Raw genomic sequence first — 27,503 nt, 5'->3', positions numbered from 1 at the left:
TAGAGTTTTGACCATTTTTATTAAAAGCAGGTTTTACTTTTTCACAGAGTTAAGAAGGTCTTTTTAATGAAAAGCTTAGTCTACTGCATTATTTCATAAGGCTAAATTTGCTTCAGTGACACAATATCACTATTAAAAATTATTTACAAAGTTAGCACCTCATGTATATAAATGCAGATAGCCTTGACACTCTTGTCAATATATACAAACTACCTTTACACACACACACTTTCACACACACACACACGCACACGCACACGCATACATATTTACAGCTAATAAATAACATTTAAAGCCAAATCATATCTTGCATGTATAGACATCCTTAGAAGCTGGAGTTCTAGGTGCTGTAGACCAGTTCACTATAGGTTCTAACTTAAATTTGTTTGTCTTTGCTTAAAAAAAAAGTAGACTTCCCTCCAATTAGTCAGTTAGTAGTGAAGGGGAATGCCAGCAGCAAACCACCCTGCTCTCTTATTTGTAGAGAATTCATCCCAAACCAATTCTTAACAACTTTAACCTTAACCTACATTATTGAGCCTTACTGCATTTCTGAGTAGAGACCTAGACTATAACCTTCAGAAGTGTCTCCATTCTAAAATATTCTGTATATCAGTTTTTAAAAATCTGCTATCCCATAAGCATAGTAAACACAAACTCTTAAGGGAAGATCTATGTAGGTTCAAGGGAGAGGTTCACAGGATGAATCCTCCAGCAATAATTTCAATCTTTGATCCTTCTCTTTTACTGTAACACAAAAGTCTTTTGGGGAAAAAAAAGAGATCTAGTTTACAAATTAACTGTTTATTAACTCTGCTGATGGTATGAAAATCTTTAGTGGTATTTGTAGTTGGTTATGGTGATATAGAAACATCATACAGAGCATTTTTCCTTTTTTTTAAAAGAGCACTTTTTAATGTTTCTGCTTATTGTAATTAGAAACAAACAATTTTGGGGAAATGAATTTTCAGAGACTTGTGTGAGGGCAGACGATAGAGACAATTTGGGGTCCATCATCAGAACCAAGGAACACAGAGTGACTCATCTTTATTAAAGTTCTTATTTATTTCCAAAACACTGTTTGAGATGTGCTTGATTCAATCCATTTTTTGGAAAGTGGCTCTTATTTAATGCTCTCTACTCAGCATCAAAATAGACAAAACCATCACATTCTGAAAATTTTTCACTTTTGTAAAAAAAAAAAAAACAATAATACAATTAACTTGCCATCTTCCTTTTTCACTCAAGTTCTGAGTGACATCAGAGGCTTCATGGGCTGTCTTCAAAAATGATTCACTTTATGGTCTAATGCTAAAATATAAAACTTGTTCAAATATTTTTTTATGGAGATGCATGTATATATATATATGTGTGTGTGTGTGTGTGTGTGTGTGTGTGTGTGTGTGCGCGCACACACACATATATATTTTTCAAGATAAAGTAGGTAATTCAGTAAATAATAAACTAATCAGACTTTTTGAGATGTCTTTTAAGTGTAGCTTGAAGATGGATATCTGAGTTTTCAAAGGTTGAGTGCTCTGTTAATTAACATTCTTAAGTCATTCTCTCTCAGTGTTCACTTAGTCTTGGTTGTCTCATGCGCCAGATCCCTTCAAGAGTCTTTCAAAGAGAGAGGGGAGACTTTTAGTCAGGCAAACAGGTGGGTCTGAACTGGTTGTGAGCAAACCACAAGAAACCGTTGATTCTACTCCATGCAAATGTTAGAAATCTGCAAAATATATCACATGAGAAAATAGACTAGTACCATAGGATGTAATTCATATTTGATCTCAGTGTGTCCAGATTTCAGGCCTTTCACAATATGGGCTGTCTTTTCAGTTAAGGTCAAGTGCTATTTGACCATTGTATTTTCTCAAATTAAACATATTGGTTTTGGTTTTAGGGATGGATTTTTTTGATGTTCTGAGACTGTCTTCTCTAATAACTAACAAGGAAAAAAGAGCTAATGATAATAATACAGCTGGCATCATAAATACTTGGATGAATCCATTTCCAAACACCCAAAGCAGTAGGACTTAGTTTAAAATCCCACTTTCTTCATTCGCTTCATTCCTTGCAGAATAAGTGCAATTCTTCTTCCTTCAAGGCTAATACAGTTTCTGAAAAACAAAAGAAGGTGGGACTTAGAGCCATATTCAGTAGCAGAACCATAAATTTACAATAGGATAGTCAAAAGAGAGGATGTAATCCAATCTTTTCATTTTAAGACAAAAATTGAAGCCCAGAGATGGAGAGTTTAAGGTTACCCAAGTAATAACCTGTTTGATATCCCATTCAGGAAATATTTATTAAGTGCTATACCAGAAAGGCAGTGTGGAATAGTAGATAGAAAGATATTTCCTTTCAAGGTTTATCATACTACTTTCCTTTCACACATTCCTGCCAAATTGATCTGCTGTGTATTCATTATCTATTCAATACATCATCACATTTCTACCTCTATGTTTTTACAAAGATGGTCCTTCATGTCCAGAGTGTTCTCCCTTCTCCCTACTGCCTCTTAGAGTCCCTTACTTCTTTCAATGCAAGCTGTGACACTATCCATTCCTAGCCATGCCTAGCAAAAACACTTTGTGCATAGCAAGTCCTTGATAAATGAGCTGAAGAAAGAAGAGTACAATTAATGAGTGATTAGTCCAGAGTACAGAAAACTAAACACAAAAGGGCTTAAAATCCTTCAATTAAGTTCTTATTATCTTAGAGAATAACATCCTAATAATTATCCGAAATTTAGGAAGCACTTCATATTTTTATGTATGGGTTAATGATTAGTGTCTAATTCTTTGAGCTAGAAGATAAGACTTGTGGTGAGTCTGTGATGAGGTGGGAGTCAGTTTGTAGACAACCAGAAACTTAAATACAAGATAATTTTATTTAGGCTTTCTGGGGAGAAAATGTAGTTTGATTCGATTACTTCTAGTTCAAGTTTATATATGTTGGTGGAGGTGTCTTGAATGTATCTAAAACTCAATGATCTAGAAACAAAAGTGATGCAATGGGCTCAGCAAGGCAATTCCTAATACTCTGTAAATAACTAGAAAATACCATCATTTCACTCTTAGATTTAGTTAGATCATTATAGAAAATTTCACTTGATCCAATCATTTCTGCAGAGAAGGACACTAGTTTTCAGAAAATTAAGGAAACTGGCCAAGGTTATATAGTAATAATCTAAAGCAGATAGACACAATGGAAAGCATGCTGGCTCTGGTGTTAACTACAGTTCAAATCCCAGCTTTTTCACTTTTTACCTTGTGATCTGGGAAAAGTCATGCAAGTTCTTTGAGTCTTAATTTCCTCATTTCTTAAATGAGAGGGTTTTAGTCTAAATGCTCTGTCAGGTTTATCTCTATGCTTTTTTGATCTATATATCCATGATTTCAGCTGAAAGTAGAATGCAGATCTCCTGACTCCAAAACCTACTGGCTCTTTCTGATATACACTAAACCCTTTTCAACTAACATTTATTCACCATTATTTGTTTTTCTTCAATCACCTACGGATGTCTACTCTTATATTCAATTCTTGAGAGAAAAATATAAATGTGTGCATTGTAGTTCATTTAAAAAAACCTACAGAGGGGTGCATCTTTCTATAAATGACAAGTGGCTGATGATAAGTTTGAAGAATGATCTAGGACTATTTAAAAGTAAATATCAAGTTACCTCTGACCTGTGATAAGTAGAATAAACAAGACAATGAACCCATTACATTTGTTGAGTGAATGAATAAATCAATCAATGATAGAGTACCAGTGACACATTCCCACTTTGAAGACGAATGTAATTTATCTATTCAATTCAACAAGTTCATGGGCATTACTATCAATCCATATTAATATAAGCTCTTTGACTCATATGATCTTCTCATTAAAAGATAAATATACCTAACTGCAAATGGGGTAACCATAACAACATATTTAACCTGTATACAATTCTCATTCTCTATATAAATGTAGAAGGAGAAGGAAGTCAGGTGAACAGTGATCATTTTAGGGAAAGGATGTTATTTCCAGTTGTTTGTTAGGGAATTGGTTTGTGTCACATTTTTTATATTATCTCCTTATACCTCTGCTAAGAGTGTTAGAGCCAGCTCATATTGACTTGTGTAAGTTAATTGTTCGATTTCTAGCATGAGCATCTATATATCAGAAATTGAAAAACTCTACAAATTAGGACTTGATTTATTTTGTTGTTGATAATGATGACTTCCTAGACTTAATAAAGTGATGGAGGAAATGTTAATAATTCAGACTAAACTTAAAAGTGTGTGGACTATATTTCCCCATTTAACAGCACACCTCTGCCTGTGATCCATAAGATTTGAAAACTGCAGGAGAATATGTAGGAAAAAGAAAATAGCCTCTGTCAGGAATTAAATAATATTGTTAGGAAAGGTGACTCATTTGATCTACATTTTAAATGAAAAGTTCTTTCTGGAAAGATTCTATTGATGATTCTTATGTAGATTGTACTAAGGATAAATAAGAGAAGAGCCAAAAAATTAATTTGAAATGGAATGAAAAGAGAAAACAAAGAACTTTTATGGTTCCATGCTACTACTTATACAATCTTTGGATATTCAGGAGAAGGGATTTCAGGATTATTCTTCTGTTTCTTTCATTAGGATTTGGGGAAAGAGCATCAAGTTTGATATTGCTAGTGAAATATGGTGCTGTGGAACTTTTTCACATGTTATTGAATTGGGACTTGTTACCTACCTGAGGATATTCCTATGGTACTTTGAAACTGGTAAAGTAAAAGACATTAGTATTTTTTTAAGACTTCTATGAAAAGGGTCCTAGAGAAGGAAGATAGAACAAGAAAGGAAAGAAAGGGTGGGGTATAGCAGAGAAGGAAATGCTAAATACTCATAAGAATTTTTAGAACATAAGCAAATCAACAAACTACTGTCACCACTGAAAAGCTATGGTGTCTTTGAGAGTTCTAATGAAGAGAGAATTCCAGAAGGAGACTTGGTCAGAAAAATGGGCATTGTTAGACAAAACTCCTTACAGATTATAAAATGCAAGAAAATTCTCAGTGATATATTTTGTGAAACTTACCAGACAGCCTTTTTGCTCAGAGGTTTGTCATAGCATTTCACAAATACCACAGGTTCTTTTCCTTTCTTTAGATGGGAGATTTTATCTCTAGAACAGAAGACGACCCTATGAAAGAAAAAGGAGATGAGGATATGTTATGGGACTCCCCTCAATTCTATACAATGAAATCAATCAAAAACAGCCAAGTTAATTTCTACAAACATTGCAATAATCAACAATCATGTAAACCTAAATCTTTTCCTCCCTTTATTCAAAGTTGTTTGGTTATCTCAGCAAATGAAGCAGATCACAGAGTTACTAAATTCAAGTCTGGAGGATTTCAGGCCTTTGACCATAGCCTATGGCTAAATAAAATGTTTGATGCATAGTGATGCAGCTTTTATTTAAAGACTTCCAGCAAGGAAGGGCACCTCCTACTTCCCAAAGCGGGCCATTCCATTTTTAGATAAATATAATTGTTATTAATAGTTTGACATATCAAGATTAGTTTCTTTGCAATTTCTACCAATGACTTTTAGTTCAATGTTCTTAGACCAAGAAAAACAAGTCTATTGCCTTGCCCATGGGGATAGTCCTTCAAATATCTAAACACAGTCAAATATTCTCTTCTCCAGGCTAAACATTGTTAATTGCTTCTACTGATATTTATGTGGCATGAACTGAGGGCCCCTCATTATCTTGATCAAGAATTGAGTTTCAGTCCTATCTCAGAAACATTCTGGCTTGAGCAAGTAACCTTTAATTGTTTTCTTCCTGATCAACACCTCCTGGCTTCTGGGACTTCCTTCAAGTCCCAGATAAAACTCTACCTTCTACAAGAAGCCTCTCCTAAGCTTTCTTAATTCTAATGTGTTCCCTCTGTTGATTATTTACAATTTATCCTGTACATATCTTTTTTGTACATAATCATTTGCATGATGTCTCTTCCATTAAATCATGAGCTATCTAACATTAATACCTGGAATACAGTAGGCATTTAATAAGTGTTTGTTAACTGACTTAATAGCTCTGCAATCCACAAATTGCAGAATGGGTATTGATTCATATTGGTAAAGGGAATTTTCTCATCAGAAGTTCTCTCCTCTAAAGAAATCACAGATGTGAATTAAAAAAAAAAACACAAATATTAAAATCTTACCACAGGTTTATCTGAAACTGAAATTGCTAAGACATAATTATGCTACTCTAAAGTTTCCAAAAAGCTTTATGGAAACTTTTTTGCTAATTAGATGAAATCTTGTAAAAGATTTAGCTTCTACTCTAGCCATTCCAGATATAGGGGGAACTCACTGAATTCCACCTTTCCTAGGCACAGTGTCTATGAGGAACCATATCACAGAAAAAGCAGGGAATTAGAACTTCTGGATTTCTAACTCCAATCTCCTGTTGATTTAATGTACCAAACTCATGGTGTGGAATCTGGCAGTATTATCCCTTTCCCAGCATATTTGCGAAGGAATTGTTATGAGAAGGATTTCTAATGAAAATGGCTCCATTTAGAGCAATGCTGAATGCCTGGATTCTAAAATCATAGAGAAAAAGCCAGAAGAATTCTTAGGAGTCTCACCCAGCCCCCTCATTTTGCAGATGAAGCAAGAAGGTCTAAAAAGTCTAGATGACTTGCCTAAAATGACCTGGCCAATGGATCTCAAAGCCAGGATTCAAAAGCAGATCCCTGGACCATTAAGTTACTATTCCAGGTCACCTTCAGGGTCAACTGCCTGTCTGCCTAGAATGAATGCAAATTATGGAGTAGCTAATCCTTAAACACCTTCTTCTTCCTACTAAAGTTAAAGGGAACCCGAAATGAAGTCAGATAAGACTAAATTTAGTTACTTTTTCTGAGTTTCTCCTGCTTTGACTCTGATTTTCTGGATGCCAAAGCCAGTGCTGCTCCACCAGTCAGACCAGCTGAAGAAAGAATCGCTTTTCCACTGCAGTTTCACCATAAGCAGCTCGCCAATATCTATCTCCGTGTAAATCAGGAAGGAGTAAGTCTGGTTGGTGGACATTTCAGGCCTGAGTAAAAATTCAGCACAACTGAATTAACACATGCTTTGAGGTTTGCTTCAAAGATAGGGACATCTGACCTCTAAACTCATAGGGAACTCTCACTATATTTTGTGTATTTCAGGTGGCCTAATTTGAGGCATTGGATTTTTATATGGCAACTACATAAACATTATTCATTAGCAAAATGGAGTTAACAGTACCTGAAATAATAACAAGTTTACTATGTTCAGATGTGATAATATATACAAATTTTATAAACTTTAAAATAATGTTAATTCCTATATTATTGCATAAAGATAAGAAATACATTTAAAGTAACAGAAAAAAGTTTTTTGTTATTGAAAAAAGTACTTTATATAAGTAGGGAAAAAAATTAACTTCACAGGGCACAGAGCAGAGATTAAAGATCTAGTTTCTTGAAATTGGGGGTTTCTTGGACTACTAATAATATTTGTGTTGCTCAGACTTGTAGTTATACAAGGGAGCTCTCTAGGATTATTTATTTGTATGTGAAACAAGTTTAATTTTTTTAAAAGGTTGCTACTTACAGGGTAATAGAGATTTCCTCACTTTCTGCTATCGTGCCATACAGAGAGATCAATAACACCTGGTTGGTCTGAGTCACACTCTCAGTTCCAAGAAAATGTAACTTCACCTGATAGTGGAAGACTGAATAGGAAGAAAACAGAGAATTACTGATTAAATATTCTTGAGGGGTCCACAGATAGACAACTTGAAATCAGACCAATTAAACCAAATAAACAAGTGATAATGAAACAGAAAATATTTATTAGCATGTCCATGAAATTCAAATCTGTTTGGATTATCTGGATATACGATAAGGAAAACATAAAGGAGAGGCAGTCATGGTAGAGGGGGTAAAGGATTGGATTTGGAGTCAGATGACCTGGTTTGAACACTTTCTATCTTTAGGCCTGGTATTTGTTTTTTCTAGCCTCAGTTTCCTTTTTTGGTATAATTAATGGGATGAATTAGATGATTCCACTGGTGCTCTTCCAGTTTTATGTCTATGATCTTTGAAAGCATGGGGCAAAGTTTAGAGAGGAAATTCCCCTCTCAGGAAAAGATTTTCAAAATGGATTTGTTTAAGGGAATACAATAAAATGCAACATATTTTTGTTGAGTTCTACATGAGTTTTGTGTAGGCTATTGTACTAATGAGAAAGGGGGAGAGAGAGAGAGAGAGAGAGAGAGAGAGAGAGAGAGAGACAGAGAGACAGAGAGACAGAGAGACAGAGAGAGAAAAAAAAGAGAAGGAAAGAAAAAGAGAGAGAGACAGACAGAGATTGAGAGAGAAAGAGAGAGAGAGAATAGGCTTAATAATGGTTATCAAATATAGGATGGAATGACAGATGAATAATAGCCAACTGGCTTTATGTTTCCATTGAGGAAGTGTTACCATTTCTCAGGAAAGGTCTATCCTACCTTTGTAGGGCATCTGAGAACGGGTCTTCAGGTACATTTTGCTGCTTCTCTTGGCTCTCACTTTGTTGATCTCATAGCCCATGTTGTTGCAACGATTCTTCCTACAGCTCAGGCAAAGCCCCTTCTCAAAGGCTTCCTTTGAACTGCAGCGGTAAGCCTTACTAGGGTTTTCTTCATTCAGAAGGGAGTCAATGAAGAGATGAATGGATCGTTCATGAGAACATTTCACCAGCTGATCCATATCTTGAAAAGAAAATCATAACCAAAAAAAGTACTCTTTGAAAAGAAATTCTCACTCTCTAAAAAGTCCATACATCATGTGATCCATTTGCATGTCTAGATTTCTGTGTGGTGCTGAGTGAGATGACCCTAGAATCCCTCCATAGTTAGATGACTACATCTATCAACTTTCAGTTCTCAACTGGGATTCCAATTTGGGAAGGAAGAGTAACATTCATACAAGATACAAGGAGGGAAGTAAATTTTACAGAATTTGCCTTTCTTTTATAGAGAATATTCCACCATTTTCATTCATTCATTTATTTATTTTGCTTCAGGACATTGCTAACAATACAGGTAATGTATGATAGTGGACAGAGTACTGGGCTTGGTATCAGGAAAAACTAGATTCAAATCTTGCCTCTGAAACTTTCAAACTGTGCAACCCTGGGTAAGGCCATCCTCTAGTTGGTTAAGGACTGAGGTACAGTAACAGAAAGAAGGTTAGACTTGTAGTTGTAGTTCAACATGAGTTGAATCCTGGCTCTGTAACCTTGGACAAGTTAATTAAACTTTCTACAGACAATCCACTGTAGCACAATCAACTCGGAGTCTGAATTTTGGAGGCTAAAAGGACCTCAGAGGCTATCATTGAACAATGACCAATAGGCCTAATCTACAAAATAAGAGCTGGATTATAATCTGTGCAGGTAGTGTCTCCATACTGGGACTTCCCTATACTAAAGATCCCACAGCTTCTTTGTGAATGTTCCCAGAAGATTTAACAAAGCAGTTATACAATTCCAAACAGAAGTGCCAAACTCTGCCTTCTTCTGAGTGTGGCAGAACCAAAGTGAAAAGTAATTGGGAAATGTTTAACAAACTAAATTAAAAAATACAATACATACAGCCTATATAATGTTAATCTGTGGTTTTTCAAGTTAATATATTAGAGTTTTACATCACTGCTCTAGAGCATTCCAGGGGCAACAAGAGTCTTTCCTGCAGTAATAGCATCCACAGAGGTAATTACAGGTATTATTAATTTTGTTTTATAGGTAAGTAAACTGAGATTAAGATCAGTTAAGTGACTTGTTTGAGGGCATATAATCGTTGTTGCAGGTTAAAAGAACCCATGAGATAGGAGGCCAGAAAAAGGAAAGTGTTTAAAAAAAAAAAAAAAAAAAAACCTCTGCTGATGAATGGCTATTGGTCTTAACTAATGGAGTAGGGGAATAAGTGAAAACCAGAATTCTATTTCCTGTTTTGCCATTGTGATCCCTGTTAGCTTGTTTATGATTTCACACTGTGCAGAATTCAATTAAAACTCTCATTTGACCATATTAAGTATACGGGTTGATAAATGGTACAAGAAACTGGAAGGACTGAGCATTTGTCAAGAAGCTATCTCATCTCATGTGGATACCAATGAAACTCACTTTCTGGGGGATATGGAGGATGCTGTTGTAATCAAGGCAAAAATTAAACAAAAAGGATAAGCTTAACCTCCTTCTGGTTGACATTTACCTCCCAGACCTTTTGTTGCAATTTGGTTAATAGCATCAAAAAGATTACACCCTGGTTGAAAGAAGCCTCCATTAGGATAAATGTCAACATGTCCCACTGGCTTCTGGATTCCAATACTTCGGCCAGGCGATCCTCGAGTGAAGGTGTGCAATACATCTACAAAATCAGCATCATCAGGAGAAAGGCGGCTGGTGGCTTCAGCATATTCAAAATTAGGTCCAGCGGGATCTAAGCCTAAATAAAATAAAATCAAGAGTCACCAGCTACTTAAATCTGGTTTTTTTCCCCCCATAAGATTACTTTATTTTATAAGTTAAGTCAACACTGAATCTGAGAATTAAAATTTAAATGGCAGCAATGTAGAACAGTATAAAAGGCACTAGTTGTACAGTCAATGGACCTGGGCCAGAATCCTGTCAATGGGTCCTCAGCCAAGTCAATGAGCTGGTCTAGGATTCAGTCTTCTCATTTAGAACCAGCTGATTACACAGTTTATAGAGCACTGGATCTAGAAGACAGCACTTGTCTCATACACCTAATAGTTGTATAACTCTGGGCAAATCATTCAACTTCTGTTTGCCTCAGTTTCCTTGACTGTAAAATGGGGATATTAACTTCATCTTCCTCATAAGGTTGTTGTAGAGATCACCTGAGATAATATTTGTAAAAATTGCTTAATACAGTGCATAGCACATAGTAAGTGCTAAATAAATGCTTCTTTCCTTCTTCCCCTTTGCCACTAATCATGCCCCAAATCTGACAGTACATCTTCCATCTCTGTGATTTTGCATAAATGGCTCTTTTACCTCCCCATCCTCCATTTCCAGGTCTGGAACACTGTCCCCTTCTCAGATCTGTATCTTTCAGAAATAATATCTTCCTTCAAATTTCCACTTACGTCCTACTTTCCATTGAAGTATTTTCTTAATCCTTCCTTTTTTGTGCACATGTTATATCACTCAAATGAACTGTCCTTTTTAAGTATTCAATACATTATATTAAAAAACAGAATTAACCTATCATTTGTCCTTATAGCGGGATGGTCTATAGCATCAAAAAAGACTACATCCTAATTAAAAGAAACATGCCTCACTGACTTCTGGATTCCAATACTTTGGCCAGACTATCCTCAAATGAAGGTGGGTAATACATTTACAAAATCAACATCTTCTGGAGAAAGGCGACTGGTTGCTTAATCTCACCCACAATTTAAAACTCAATTCAAATGCTACCTCTTCCAATCTTCTTCCCTGTCCCCAATTAAAAAACTTTTGTTTCCATTCCTCCTTTGATATTTTGGTTAGCTTTTGTTCTCTGAATATGTTAGAATTATCCACAATGGAAAATATAGGTAAGACAACATATGTCCCATATTCATCTATCTAAAACACCCCTGCTCTAATGGAGTGTTTCTGCCCAATCCTTAACCATCTCAATTCCCCAGATAACATGATCATGGGCTCCACATTACTCTGATTCTCCTAGGGAACTTGGGGCTCAATCAATCCTGTCTCCTTACCAGTAATTCTGTTAACTTTTTTATTTGTCAGACTTCCTGCAATGCCAGCAGCATGAGCGCCAAGGCTGTAGCCCAAGAGATGAACGTTGTCCCATGGGTAGTTGAATTGTTCCTTTAGAAAAAGAAGAGGAAAATATGAATTCCAGAGCCCTTGGTATAATCACAAAGTCAAAAGAAACATGGCACAAACAGCCAGGTCAACCATGAACATGTAAACAGTGAGGGAAAATAATGAGGATTACTCCAAATGAATTCTATTCTTTTAAATTTTATATGCCCCATATGAAAGAGACAAAAGCTCCTCTAGTTAGGTAGAACTTAATTCTTTTCCTTGAGTTGTCCAAATTTGACACTTGCCATTATCAGTCTTGAACTTTCCTTTTTTTTTTTTTCTCTTGAACTAGCTTCCTCCCAAAGTCCTTTCCCTCTTCACTTCTCCTATTTAGACCAATTCCTAACAATGGTCCAATCTTTAACTTTTACAGAGGAGGAAACTGAGGTCTAAGGAGGGCTGGACTCCAAGTACCCAAGTCTTCTGACCCCTAGCCTTTCACTCTCCTCCATGCTGCATGGATTCTCTTGACCTCAATTTCCCACCCTGACTAGCTCCATCCTGCTCTAAGCTTTTCCAGAGTGTTGGCATGTTGTTGTCCCCAAAGTGCTTAGGATAGAAATGTTGCCAAAGACCAGCTGTATGTTAACGTTGTGAAGGAAAACAAAATGGCCCTCTTGCCCTTTCAAAGGGAATTTGAATTTTGATTATGGAATTTTAAGCATAAAGTAAATGAATAGGGTGTGGGTTGAGAGGGGGAGGTTCTTCCCCATGTCCCTGAAATGACTCTGTGTAGGTGGCTGCCTATTGTACCTACTTGGTCTCAACAAATCTGCACACTAGACAGGGCAGGGGAGGACCAAACTATATTTTTGTCAAATAGTTTCACAAGAATAAACTTGAACTTTTTAGAGAGATTTAAGTTGTTCTTGAGGAATATACATACAAGTCAAAAAAGAGGAATACTGACTAGGGTTCAGCTCTGGAACCCATGGTCAAGAGAACTCTACCACATGTTATACTCTTTCATGTTTACTTACTGCCAGCCAGTTGATAAATCTGGCAACATCTCGTCCTACCAGCTTTGTGTAGCCGGCAGATACTGGATAATGCTGCTGGGCTCTCATCAACCAATCGACTACAATGACATTGGAGTCTGGTTCTCTCTTGAACAGAGCCCCTACAAGTTTCGGCACCCAGCTCTCATACATCCCTGTCACCTGGAAAAGAAAACAAAGGTGGCATATTAACATGATATTTTTGAAAAATATCAAACGACAGTTTGCTACCAAAAAATAGGTGATTCAAGCTATGCATGGTTCATATGGTCCACTGGGATCTACCCAGAGTCAAAAGATGTAAAAGAAGACCCCTATCACATTGGGAAGTTTTCTGGGAAGATGAGGATAATAGTAGGACAATTAGTTCTGGGTGGGCTGCAGTTTAGAGAAAATACTGAAATCAACGAACCTTGTGATTCCATATATCCTGGCAAAAAAATCTCACAAGAGTAGCTAAGCCAGATAAGTGACCAACAAGCCTCAAACCCATCAATGAGTTAAGGGAATATCTCCCCCGATCATGTGAAGATTTCCCCCAGTGGAATGGATAGATAAAAATAATTTGTTCCAGTGGCCATGGAGGCGGCTGACGCAGGTGCTGTGGAGTACTTAGAGCTTGGTCAGACATCAAAGATGCCAAGGTCACCCACTGCATCCTGGACCATTGCCATTATTCTTGACTTCTGCTCTGCTAGTGGACTTTGATGACTCAGGAAGAGAGAGGAAAGATGATGACTTTGTGCAACTCTGCCTCACTTAAATCCAATTCACGTGCAAGTCAAGACATTACTTGCGATGTCACTGGTCCTCTCTGAAAACTTAGGATGACAACAACCACTGTCACCAAAATCAATGAAATAATGGCTCCCTCATAGTGTAGTAGAAAAAAAAGGGAGTATTAGTAACAGGGAAATCTATCACTTATTAAACAAATGTGATCAGGATCTTTAAGTTCAGTCCAATAAAGATTTTTTTAAGTGCTTACTGTGAGCAGACACTGTGTAAAGTATTGAGAATGCAAAAATAAATACACAGTGGAGAAAGGGAAAGGAATAAATATTGATATAGCACCAACTATGTACCAGTTACCATGCTAAGCGCTTTTTTTTTTTTACAAATATACATAACAACCCTATTAAAATAGAGAGTTATTATTTCTATTTTACATTTGAAGAATCTAAGGTAAATTAAGGTTAAGTGACTGGCCCACTGTCACATAACTAGTAAGTGCCTGAGACTAAATTTGAATTCAGGTCTACTTGACTCCAGGCCAAGAACTCTATCCACTGCACTGTTTGTGAGCTTTATATTCTAGTGGAGAGTTAAGAGATGACTATAGTATAAGGAAAATTGGGAATTGGGGAATATGAAGAACTTAACACAGCAGAGTATTTTCACAGAGGGAATAACACTCTGCATTATAACTTTAAAACATTCTAACGGTACAGACAAGGAAGGAGTATATTCCAGATTTGTGCAAGTACAGAGAGCCAGGGGATGGTTATTTCCAGTCTAGATGGAATTAACTTGTTTGTGAAGAGGAAGATATGAAATAGGACTAGAAATGCATGTAGGAATCTAAATTTCCTGACAGAGGAATATAGACAGTCATTCTGTGTCAAGCATATTATGCTCTCTTGGTTTGTTTAGCAAGTCTTTTTTTCCCCAGGTAAATCTTTATTCAGTCTTAATTGGAATAATCATCCTGAGCCCAAATAAATGATGTCTGATTCCATTATATTGTCCTCAAAATTGGTTTAATTCACTTAGTAAAATCAGTAACTTTGCCAATTGGGAATACTTCATTCAATTATTTTATTCATTTCTACAATTTTTAGCGTGACAAAATTCTCTATTTTTTGGTCCCAACCAACTCTACACACAGTCAGACTAGGTTAATCTGTTATGTACCAAGTTCAGCTCAATTCAGTGTAAGTGAGCATCCATTAAAGATGAGGTGGAAATCATCCTTAATACCATTTCAAAAGTTACTCTCTCAAAACAAGGAGATATCTGTCAGTGTAGGAACCAGGTAGAATAGTGATCTCTAACTCCAAAACAAAGGGTATTTGTTATCAGTTGGTGCCTTGTGTGACTGGCTTCTATCATGCTAAAATAGCTTTTATTTTTCCTGGGACATAATTTTCTTAAAGAAATTAAGAAGCTGAATGCTAGAATCATCTCTACCACTAACTGGACCTGAAGCAAGTTCCATCATCTCTCTGAGTCTCAATTTTCTCATCTGTAAAATGAAGGTAACAAAACATGTTATACTTAACCCACATAGATTTAGAGCAGGAAGAGACATTCTAGGACATTTACAGATACAATACAGATCCCCTTCTTTTAAAGATGAGGAAAGTGAGGTCAAAATGAGATAGAAGAACTGTGATTAGTTATATAACCTAATGTTATTTTAGGAAGCAAAAGAAATTTTACTTAAGATTCTCTAAGCATTCTGCTGTTTAATCTTTGCATTTCCTCTGAGTGAGCACATTGGGCTGCTTAGACATAGTTAAATAGGTCTGCCCTTCTCTCATTGTCAGCATCTTCTTCTCAGATGGTGCAGTGGTACCCTCAGCAGCAGCAGCCATTCAGGAGGGGGTGATGTCACTGGCAGAATGCAAGGTTAATCACTTCCAAAGGGAATGAGACCCTCCTCCTTCACAATGAGGTCCCTGTATTTTGGTGCTTGTCAGGCAGAATCCAGGCAAGTGGCAGGGCTCCAATACAGCTGCTTCTAAAGAGCTTCTGTGCTTGGTTATGTGTGTGCTACATACTAAACATTCTTTCAGCTTCTGCATGATAGAGCTGACAAGATCCCTTCACTTTCCTGCTTTGCACAGAAAGCAATTTTCCTTTGTGCAAGCATCAGATCTGGCAGGAGAATCCTGTCTGTGCCTGACTTCAGGTGCAACAGTTTCCTTGAAACTATCAACCTTTTCAGATTAGGTAAAATCACTAGAAGATAAGAAACTCTCAAGAAATCTCCTTTGCTCAAGTTGTTTGATATAGATAAATTTATCGGTGGAATGGGCAGCTAAGTTGCATTACAGATAGGGCACGAGTTTGGAATCAGGAAGACTTGACATTTATTAATTGTGTGACCCTGGGTGAGACATTGAACCCTTTTTGCAATTCCAGTGTCTTTGCCAAAGAAAACTCCAAAAGGGGCCAGGGAGAGCTGAACAACCACAAAATTAATGGAATAATAATCCAATCTCAGGTTCATGTAGTCATACCAGGAGAGACTCATTGTTGTTTTTCAGTCTTGCGTGTCCCCAGTTAGAATTTTCTGAGCAAAAATACCAGCGTGCTTTGTTTGCCATTTCTTTCGCCAGTTCATTTTATGGATGAGGAAGCTGAGATAAATAGGGTTAAATGACATGCCCAAGGTTATCTAGCTAGTAAGGCTTTGAAGTCACATTTGAATTCAGGAAGATTACCTTCATGACTCTAGACTTGATACTATCCACTGTACAACTTAACACACAGTAAACATTTAATAAACATTTGTTGATCAACTGACTAAACCTCTGCCTTAATCCACTGGCTAAGGAATGGCAAATCATTTGGCAAATCTTTGCCAATTCCCCATGGATAGCATGGTCCAGAGGATCACAAAGAGTCTGATATAATTGAACAATAGACAATCTCTATATTATTTTTTTTTGCATCTCTTTGTTTTACAGATGAGAATGACAAGGGACAGCGAGTAAGTGACTCCTGACTCCCAGGCCAGTGCTCAATTGTTTAGATAAATACTAAAAGCAAAGTTCCTGTCAATTCAATTGAATGAATTCCTAACATCAGAGGTTCATCTTCTGTCTAAAACTATTTCAAGTTACACATTTATTTTTAATAAGCTAATATTTTATAATATAAATAGTTTATCTTGTTAACAATATGTTTTAGGGTAGGATAATAAATCCACAATATTTATGCACTATATTGACCATGCTCCTTTGCTCACATAATATTTATTACAATTACATTTCATCTGTGTTTATAGGAAAGATTCTTAAGTGCTGTAATGAAAGAAAATGTGACTGGACCCATATTTGTTCATTCACCTGGCTCTATTTTCCTCATAATCTTTTTTTAGTATCAATTTCAAGGACCATAACTTTTGAAATTATAGAGGGATTGCCTCATAACTTGAAAAACAAAGATCATCACTTAAAAATCTTTTAAAATGGGCAATAAAAAGAGCAGATGTCTTGAATTAACAAAAAGCAAACAAACAAATATTTGAATCTGAAAAATTAAAGTACATATTCCATGTTGAGGAAGCAAATTTATGAACATGCAAAAAGTACAATTAGCACATATCAGAGTTCTCACAAAACAACTTATTTTGTTTTGTTTTTGTTTTAAGGTAATAAAGAATTCTGCAAGAGCATTGGCCAAATATAAGCCCGATACTTGAATTTCATGATTATTCACTTTTGACCCTGGGGTCGTAGCAGCTCAGTAGAGCTCCTTCTCTGGACCTGCTTTCTTACCGTCCATCCATGAATCACCACGAAGGTTTTGCTGCTATGATTGAAGTTACATCCAGCCACGGAATTAATGTCCCCAGGAACAAGGTGGCACCTATCCTCAGTGATTTCTTCTGGAGTCCTTAGGGCAAACTTACTTTCAATATCATTAAAATCTTCATTTTCTCTTCTTCCTGTTAGTGGAAAAGAAGAAGGATTAGCATTGTGTTTGGAAGGATCATGATATGACAAAAAAAAAAAAAAGATTACTAATGGTTTCATCCTTTGCTCAAAGTAGCCAAAGATGGCTCCCTACTGTCTACTCAGAAGAAGCTGGTGGAGTAATGGACAGTCTAGAATTAGGAAGACCAAGATTTGACAGTTATAAAACAAGTGGGCATGTCACTCAATCCCTTAGCAGTCTCCAATCAATCAGAAACCATTCATTAAGGATCTATTTTGTGCCAAGCACTCTGCTAAGATTCTATGTGGCAGAGAAGGGGCTGACCCAAATGAACTAAATTTCCCATATTAAATGAAATACGAGGTCTGGTTTCTCTCTCTAATATAGACATAAACAAAATATACCATTGTGAAGATTCTGAAAAGGAGCAGTCAAACTTCTGGTCTGAAGTTTATAACCTGAGATTTAAAGCCTAAAGACAGAATCAATACATATCTATAAGGGAAATCACAGACTTCTTTATTATTTGTTGGCAAATTACTTCTTTTTATTTTTTGCTAAGATGTTTTCCAAGAAGTTAACAATAACTATATGATCAGCATCCACTACCATTCCTAAACTTTAGCTATTATTAGTGATTTTGGAATTTTAGTAGAGACTATGTCAATTCCTATTTATTTTTCTAATAAGAACAAAAGGATACTTGTTAATTTAACCCATAATTAGACTTGTAAAGAAAAACCTGACAGACATCTGATAACAGAAACTCAATGATTGCCAAAGGATCTAAACAAATTTATCTCAGTGTTATCTCAGGGAAGTCCAGTGTTTTCAGTTGTAATAAATTATTACCTAGATCTAATATTCCAATAAGTAGTTCATGATCAGCACTAAATTTCCAACTGAAAACTGAAAACAGCATTTAGCATTCAGGATAAAAAAACAGATTTGGCTAAGAGAAATCCACATGGCAAAATCTAGACTTTAAAGAGGAATCTGTTCTAAACCCTGGTGAAAAGCCAGCCTTTAATAAAATCTTTATTCCAATAAAGGCCCAAACAACATACTTGAAATTAAAAAGTCAACAAAACATTTATTAATCTCTTTCTGCCCACCTTGTAAGAAAACTTATTTTCCAAGTCCCATGTAAATGAGAGTCTCCCGTAAGATGAGGAAAGAGGGTTGGCCTTGAGTTAGAAAGACTTGATTCAAGGTAGACTTCTACCTACCTATCAGGTGTATTTAAGGGCAAATCATCTGGCTTCGTAGAGGTCCTAGAAATATCTCTAAGGCTATTAGTTACAAGAGCGTGGCAGCTCTGCTTGGGTGAAAGTAAGAGTCCTCACCTAATCAGAGGATTTGTTTAATTGAATTCAGACATCAGGAAAATGATGAACACTGCTAGGTTATATTTTGGTTGGGAGACAAGTCAGTAATCTCTCTAAATAACTTATCAATATCCAAATGAAGGGCATGTTCTCATGACATAGAGCCCTCTACCTCTGTGTGGGCTCTCTGAGCATAGGCGACATGCGTTATTTCATCTTTGTACCTTCCCAAGCTATGAAAATTGTGCTCTGCAAACAAAAATAATCCATAATTTTCTATATGTTAGGAGAACATTCCCTGAATTATGGCTCTAATGATTTAGATTTGAGTCTCCTTCCTCCAAATCAGAATAGATCCATGCTTACTTGCTTTCCTGAATTCAGTTGCTTGGTTGTTTTTGAAAAGAACCAATGACATCACAAGGGTGATATCTTTGAAATAGGGTTGATGTATAAATCTAAATAACTAGGAAGATTTAAAGAGGTAAAAACTAGAAGGAATATTGACAATTATTTGGTCCAATCCCCCAATTCTATAGGTAAAAAATTTGAGAGCTAGAGATGTGGATCATCAAAGGCGCCATTCCAACAGTCCCACTTCTCCTTAACTCCAAGTTCAACAATCTTTCTACAAGGACAGGGGTGCTAATTTGAGGCCCATAAATTTGTTTTGGTTTGTTTTTTAATATTTCTGATAACTGTATTTCAATAAAATTTCTTTCCTTTGTAATTTTATGTGCTTTATTTTACAAATTTAAAAACATTATCCTGAGAAAGTTTCAATACTGGACCACCACAGGAAAAAGGTTAAAATTCCTGAGCTAGAGGTATAGGAAATCAGTCACTGCTGGCATCCAATCATGGATGGCTTAGATAGGCTAAATTCTTTTCAGTGAGCAAATGAAATGTAAATGGCTAAAATTATCACTTATCTGCAGTTTTTAGATACAAAGGTCATTTAAAATGCAGTTTCTTCTTGGGTAGCTGTGTCCTCTCTGAGGAGGACTAAAGTATTTAAACAATAAGCATTCTTTAAAATTTGCTATGACTGAAATTTATAATTATTTATCTAGACTATGTTCACTAACTGCCAAAGTAATAGAATAGATAACCCCAAATAAGGGGACAACTGAGGGAAGGCATTTGATGAAATTGGTCTCCTGAATTCAACATTATCTCAAGGCATCAAGACTCCAAATTAAATCTGTTTTAATATTGATTTTTTTTCAGAAAAATAGCAAGGTTTTACTGGAAAGCAATGAGAAGGGTTAGTTTTTCACCACTTAAATCCTTAACAAGTTGAATTACTTAAAGTTACATTTCTTACATCACTGGATAAGAGGAATGGAGAAAAGACTGCATTTAGATAAGGATTTTAAATACTACTGTATTTAGCTAATGAAAAAGAAAGTATTCATTCTAATGCTTCCTCAGTGTCCAGATTAAATACAATGAACAAGTTGTTTTAAAAATCCAAACCCTATATCTATATATAGATATACAGATATATATATATATATAGATATATATATATATATATATATATATATATATATATAGAGAGAGAGAGAGAGAGAGAAAGAGATACAGATATATATATATATTTGGATTTTTAAACCATTTCCTCTATGTGTGTGCGTGTATGTGTATTCATGCACATACACATTACACAGATAGCTCTATTAAGTATGGATTTTTGTGATAGAAAAACCTAAACTCTTTTGTATTGATTATCAGATCATCCACCATCTGAAAAAACTTGGATGAGAGTAGAGGAGAAAAAATTGGGAAGAGTCCCATCAATAAAAACTGAAATCCAAACCCAAAGAAAGTCTGAAGTTGTTTATATGAAAATGAAAAAGAAATCTAGAAAGCTAAAATGCTTTTGTCAAAAATATGGGCAGAAAACTAATTAGTTTGAGTCTGAAAAGTACTACCCCTACTTGTCTATATATAATCAAAAAATCATGGAGGGAACATATAAAACTAGGAGGAGAGGAGGATATTTATATATAGCTCTTGAACTCACTGCAATGTAGCTAAATCAATCCATTCACCCTTCTTGGAGCTAGTGGGAAAGGAGCTAGATTCAGAGGTGGAGGGCATGGGTTTGAAATTTGATTCTTCTTAAAACCTGTGTAATCTTAGGCAAATAATATAACTTCTCTTGGCTTCAGTTTTCATATCTCTAAAATGAGAAGGTTGATCTCACTTAACTAAGATTATTCATCCATCCTTTATCCAATTGGAATTGAACTCAGTAATTCAAGCTTGCTTCCAAAAGTTAGGTCCATTCTGCTATAATTTAGGGAAAGTGTTAGGTTAATATTAAAATAAAATTATCTTGTGTAAATCTTCACACACAAGGTTTCATACTTTCTCTTTTGTGGCAAACACTTACTTCATCACCATGATGAGCAAGAGTTCACAGGATCATAGATTTAGTCTTAGACTGTAACCTCCTTTGGATGAAAGGGAGTTGTTTTGTATCTTTATTGTATCCTCATTATCTCCTTTTATCTACAACATAGTGGGCACATAATAGCAATAGTTGAGCAAAAATAAATTTATTGGCTTGACTCAACATGCCCCAGATGGCTTATGCCTACATATGACAATTAAGATAATTAAGTATACCTAAAAAGATTAATTATTCAATATTTTGTACTCCTGCTAATTATACCTAATTAGCTACATAAGTAGTAAGACATTGGCTGTAGATTTTGACCCAATGTAGGGTCTCATAACTGAATGTGGGGGTTGTGAAATTATGATTTATTATCAGTAAATGTTTGATTTCTATACTTATTTTGTATACCCATATCCCCAGAGTCATGTAAAAATTTCTCGGACAAAAAGAGGTCGAGAACAAAACACAAAATCTTAGTCAAGCAAATTCAAATTTGTTTAAAAAAAAAAAATTGCGGACCAGGAATGAGGAGATATACTAACTAGGGAATTTATGACTCTGAACAAGTAATTTTTTTTTTTCTTGACATCAAGTTCTTTATCTGTAAAAAAAAAAATGAACAGTTTCTTTCAGGATAATGGGAAGCAAAATGAAGGTGAAGGCAAAAAAACTGGGCTTTGAATCCCAGCTTGACCATATACTACTTGTGTGAATGTGGGAAATCAACCTGATTTTCTGGCCCTAGGTTTCTTCATTTGTAAAGCAGGAGAGTTGAACCCCCATTGGAACTCTAAGGTACCTTTCAGTCTTGAGTTCAGTGAACTGTGAATTCTTCTCGGACTCTCCCCACTCTAAAATTCTGTGAACATTTTTGAAATAAACTAGAACACCATCATGGGCTTCAAAAACCTTCCAAATATGCCTCCTACTTTGGAAAGGGAAGCACAGTGCAAATGCAAGCATAAAAGGGAAAAGCAAGCCCACATTTAAAGAATTTTTGACAAAGATTTGTTGTTCAGTTGGATCTTTGCGATCCCATTTGGGATTTTCTTGGCAAAGATACTAGAATGGTTTGTCATTTTCTTCTTCAGCTCATTTTACAGAAAAGGGAAACCAAGGGAAATAGAGTTAAGTGATTTACCCAGGGTCACCTAGCTAGTGTGTCTAAGGCTGAATGTGAACTCATGAAGATTAGTCTTCTTGATTCCAAGACAACTGCTCTATCCACTATGCATTTCACTCCCTTCACTCAAAAAAAAAAAAAAATTACAGCCAAGTTAAAATGTCTCCTTTGAACAAAGGGAGTTCTGCACATTAAAATAAACTATAATTATTATATGTCAATACTCCAAAAACTTTTCACTGACAAGAATTTCAAAGTTATGGACTGAGAACGTTGCCATCTTTCTGGCCTGCTAAACTATTTATTCCCTGATGTCTTTCTTCTCACAGTCCTGCAAAGAAGTAGTAGTACTTTTAAACATAATTAGCAACCATTACCTCAGATTTCAAAGGATCCTTCCCCTTTCACAGTGAGGTCCAAAGAAATTTGGTTAGACTTCATTTTGAGAGTTTGAATTCCTTAAACATTAAGGTAAATTACAGACTGAATTTGTAGAAATAAGGTATATGTTTAGTGTTGGAGGAGAAAAATAAGCTTTTTAAAAGGTTGTAAAGTTAAGAGAATCTAAACAAGAGGTTTACAGAATTAGGAATGAATTCTTCTCTATATAGTCAATTTTCTTTCATGTTAAAAAAAAGGAATATACAGGATTGTGATTGAAGGGAAGGGGTAAATTTCTGTCTCTATGATTACTCTGTCTCTTCCTTTTTCACCTCTCTCCTTTTCACTAAAACTACAAGTCGGACTTAATTATATTCCCTCTCTCTGGGTCTCAGTTTCTTCCCCTGTCAAATGCAGAGTTAAGTTTAAGTTAAGTTCTCTGGAATCTTATGAGTCTATCACCTATTATCTAATTAATCATTTGTTCAATTATCTAGCAAGTAGAAGAGGTAATCTGGAGCAGTGAGTGGATAGGACAGTCATAAAGTCAGAAAGACCTTGGTTAAGACCTGTCTCAGACAAATACTAGTTTTGTAACATAAGGTAAAAATCCATCAACATCACAATGCCCCAGGCAACTGTCTAAGATGGAAGTTCTTAATTTGGGGTCTAGGAACTCACTTTCAAAAATTTAACACTATTTCAATGTAATTCTTTTGTTATCATTTATATTTTATTTTAGGCGTTTACAAACATTCTAAGGAGGGAGTTCAAGGTTTCACCAGATTGCCAAAGGGGTCCATGATACACATAAAGAAAATTAAGAAGAAACTCTGCTGTTTGACAAGTAACTGGAGATGAGGTAGAAGTTGTAGGAGTTTCCATACTGGGAGTTTCTTGAAGCAGTGAAGTCACAGATCTACCTAACCTCTTTCCCCCTCCCCACCCCACTCCCAAATGTAAGGAGAACACATCAAAAATCGATGAATATCTGCAAGAAATTCCCCTTCTAAGTGACACTACCTAGATCTTCTGATTACAAATGCAGAGGTTACACTGAAAAAGTCATAGTGACTAGGAAGATTTAGGCATTTAGGTGGTGCAGTGGATTGAGCAATGATTCTGGAATCAGGAACACAAGTTTTCCTTCATGATTTCAAATTCAGTCTCAGAAGTTTACTAGATATGTGACCCTGGGCAAGCCACTTAACCTTGCTTGCTTCAGTTCCTCATCTGTTAAAATAAGCTGGAAAAAGGAAATGACAAACCACTTCAATATCTTTGCCATTTAAAAAAAGTACTCACAAAAAGTTGGACGCCACTGAAAGCAATGAATACTGAAAACAAGGAGATCAAGCCTTTATTAAGTACTGCGTCCTTGCCCCCTTTGCATGCTACTTTTAATTATATCTATGGAAGGAGTGTGACAGGCAAGGCTAATGGAACCATTAAGGGGTTGGGAGACCCAGCCTTGAGGAGTGCTGTCATCCCCTCTAGAACAGACCCGGCTTCGAATTTGAATCCACAAAAGAAATGTCTTGATATCTTAAATGATCATAACTAGAATACACATTGAAAGTTCCAATGGCCTTCAGCAAACTCTTAGCCAATCCCTCATTTCTCATAGAGGTTCCTGGAGCAATAAAGGACTTGTTCTCAGCGTTTTGGTCTTTTAAACCAAATAGTAAAGTTGTTAGCTAAAACGGAGAGTTTATTGTACACACTTACTTTTCAAATGTATATGGGGAGGGGGGGTGACTGGGAAAGGCTTTGTGATGTTACTAAATCTTTTATTTTATGGTTGTAAAATTCTAATTCAATCCAGTTTGTATCCCGTATCTTTTCTAGTGTTTTTCTCGAGGGAGACTCCAAAAAGCGACACATATGAGATCTTTCAAATACTGTATTAACTGTTGAACAGGACCTCTCCTGGTTTTAAACTTGAAAATGGGAATAAAGTTGACCAAAATCTAATCGATTCCTACCTCATTAACAAGAGTTACTTCCCAATATCAAAATAAGTCAAATGTTCCAACACAGCCATTCACTCTTTCCCTATTTCTCTCTTACGCATTCATACATACATACAGAGAAACACAGAGAGACAGAGAGAGCACATTCTAAACCCAGACTAGCTGAACTGGATGTCAGAATTTAATTGCAGCACGTGGCATCACATAGGGGATAAAAAAGGTTCTCCACAGAATAGGAGCTAAGGAATTGTGAAGTCTGATTCTCTCCCTCCGCCTTTTTCTTTTTCCAGAATAATTCTCTAATCGCCCAGGTTGTGTAATTCTATTATGAGCAAAGTTTCGAACCTGGAAGAAACAATCCCCACCACTATCCAGTTAAAGACAGACTCTCAGTGTCTAGCTCCGGATAATTTAAAACTTGTCGTGTTGCAGACGAAAGAGTAAAAGCGTTCTGACTTGGTCACGTCCTCACCCAAGCTCTGAAACCATTTTTATGGATCCGATAGCCAACTGGAGCCCACGTGGCACAGGAGCTCTAGCCCACCGGAGTAACCTCCTGCGCAGAACTAGCAAGCACCTTGGCTTTGGAAGCTTGGGACGACACTACGTCTCTAAGTTGCGGCGGCAGAGCACCCCTATGATCGTGTTTTTCCTGGCCTGCTGGAAAATTTCTCCTAACAGCATCATAAGCTTTTGGGTTTAGAGATACTTCTATGAAAACTTCCCGTGCACCACCTCTACTTGCAATCCAAAGCTAAAGTATGGATTTTCTGCACCGGCTTCCCTTCCTCCACCACCCCCCTTCTCCCCCCCACCCCCCCACCCCTACCCCCAAGTCCACATGGAGTTTGGAGAGCGCGCGAGTGCCAGCTTCTCTTAGAAATGCAGGCATCCTTCCCTGATTCGCCGCGCAGAAACTCCTCATTCTTTTCCCCGCCCCTCGGCTCTTCTGGGAAGACAGCCCTTCCCTCTTGCCCAGCCGCCTGAACTGAGCAGTGCTGAACTGAACCGCCGCCGCCAGCTACTACTAGGGTCACCTTGGCTGGCGTTCCTTTCATTCTTGCGCTCCCGGGGCTACTGGGTTACCGCTGCTCACCACCATCCGGGGCCCTTCCCCTCCCACGACCCGCCCCTCACACTCCCCTAGATCATCGCTGGCCCGTGCTCTTCTCGAGCGGCTGCTGAGTAAGGCTTCTGATCCTTAAGCACCAGGAACTGCAAAAGCCGGGGTGCAGTGGTCGCGCGGAAACCCGAAGCGATGGTAATAAGAATAAACTCGATCCACGAGTTTAGTCCCTCAGCGACCGAGAAAAAAACTGCATTACCCATCCCTGCTTACAGGCGCCGGTTCCCCCCAAGGGGCTACCAGTTAAGAGTCCTAGCAAACTCCGTTCTGCCCCGTACCCCTCTTCCATCACCATTTCCCTGGTGTGCATTAGGCTCGCCCTTCCATCCTCTCTCTCTCCGTTTCTCTCACTCCCGCAGCCCAGCAAAGTTGCAAGCGAAGTTGGATCTGCCCGGGAAGGAGCCCGGCCTGGAGATGAAACTTACTGTTTGAGGCGGCAACGGTCAGACTCTGGAAGCACAAACCCAGGACGATCAGAAGCAGCGCTTTGCTCTCCATCTCCGCACTCTTCTCTCTCAGCTGGCGCTGGACTGCACTGGCTGGGCTGGGGGAGGGCTGGGGAAACCTCGGTGCTGGGCAGAGCAAAGTTGCCCTTTAAAGTGGGGAAGGGCTCCCGAGTCAGGAGTCTGACACTGTTGCTACTCCGGGGCTTCTTATGTGACTGGAAATATGCAAATAAACCTCATCACCTATTGGCTATAAAATCATAAGTTGGGGGGAGGGCCCTAAATCCACTTCCAAATATTTGAGCAAACTGTAATACGAATCAACCCTGCCAGCAAGAAGAGGGGGAAAGGGCAGGAAGAGAAATCTGTTTTCTGTGCTCATTTGCCCCTTGCTTTTCCTCAGGTGGCCGATTCCCTAGGGCATTACATAATTATTAATAAAAGAGAAATATATATATATATACACACATATACACACATATACATGTGTATATTGAATTGGGTTCATAAGGTTTTTTTTTTTTTTTAATAATTGCTGTTGTGAAAGCTTGTATTGTTAAGCTATAGTAAGTAGGGGGGCTTTGTCCTGAGCAAAGGGAATCTTTGGTCAATTCTGAGCTTTTTAACATTCATTCTACCTCCCTCCTCAACCCCATCCAATTCTCTGGGATTCAGTGGTGACTATGAAGGGGGCATAAGATGGCTTGTAGAATGCACTTAGGCACGTTAATGAGAAGGGAGCATCCAGCTCCTCTTGAACAAGACAGAGTCTCATTTGTTTGTCTTTTGTGCTCTTAAAATGCTGGACCATCAGCAATCCCTCAGGGTATCCAAGAATTAGGTTTTATTCTCAAAAGGCTGAATGTAGATATCACATATCACCAATTCACTGAATTTGGAGATGGGAAAAAAAACCTTGGAGATCATTTTGTACTAACTCCTCATTTTATCTATAAGGAAACCAAGGTACAGAGTTGAGAACTGATTTGCCCCAGGTACAGATACAGTGAATCTAGGTTTGAACCTGTGTCCTTGCACTTTTTCCAGTATTTTCTCCACTATACTACACAATTTGCTATTAAAATTTAGAAAAATAAACACATCCCGGACTTAATATTTTGCCAAACT

General features: G+C 37.0%; 1 protein-coding gene across 1 annotated transcript; it reads right to left on the bottom strand.

Annotated features, from left to right (window-relative positions):
* LPL (lipoprotein lipase) lies at positions 1-26,803 on the bottom strand. The gene is made up of 10 exons (XM_051975655.1): positions 26,355-26,803; positions 17,429-17,598; positions 12,903-13,082; positions 11,811-11,922; positions 10,292-10,525; positions 8,546-8,788; positions 7,648-7,768; positions 6,923-7,105; positions 5,087-5,191; positions 1-2,120 (listed from the first exon to the last, which is right to left on the bottom strand). Coding segments are annotated over exons 1-10 (1,422 nt in total). The 5' UTR covers positions 26,428-26,803; the 3' UTR covers positions 1-2,119.
* Between the last annotated feature and the right edge of the window lie 700 nt (positions 26,804-27,503).

The sequence above is a fragment of the Antechinus flavipes genome, chromosome 2, assembly GCF_016432865.1.
Source record: "Antechinus flavipes isolate AdamAnt ecotype Samford, QLD, Australia chromosome 2, AdamAnt_v2, whole genome shotgun sequence".
Taxonomy (NCBI): Eukaryota; Metazoa; Chordata; class Mammalia; order Dasyuromorphia; family Dasyuridae; genus Antechinus; species Antechinus flavipes.
Note: the sequence above shows the minus strand (reverse complement) of the source record. Positions and strands in the feature narration are given on the sequence as shown.

What these genes read in the sequence shown, in the direction of transcription:
- LPL (XM_051975655.1), bottom strand. Translation starts at nt 26,427, where the DNA reads ATGGAGAGCAAAGCGCTGCTTCTGATCGTCCTGGGTTTGTGCTTCCAG. An exon ending in TGCAACAAAAGGTCTGGGAG is followed by an intron (nt 8,789 to 10,291) that starts GTAAATGTCAAC and finishes TTTCTTTTCAAG; the next exon opens with ATATGGATCAGCTGGTGAAA. An exon ending in TTCTCAGATGCCCTACAAAG is followed by an intron (nt 7,769 to 8,545) that starts GTAGGATAGACC and finishes CTTCCTATTCAG; the next exon opens with TCTTCCACTATCAGGTGAAG.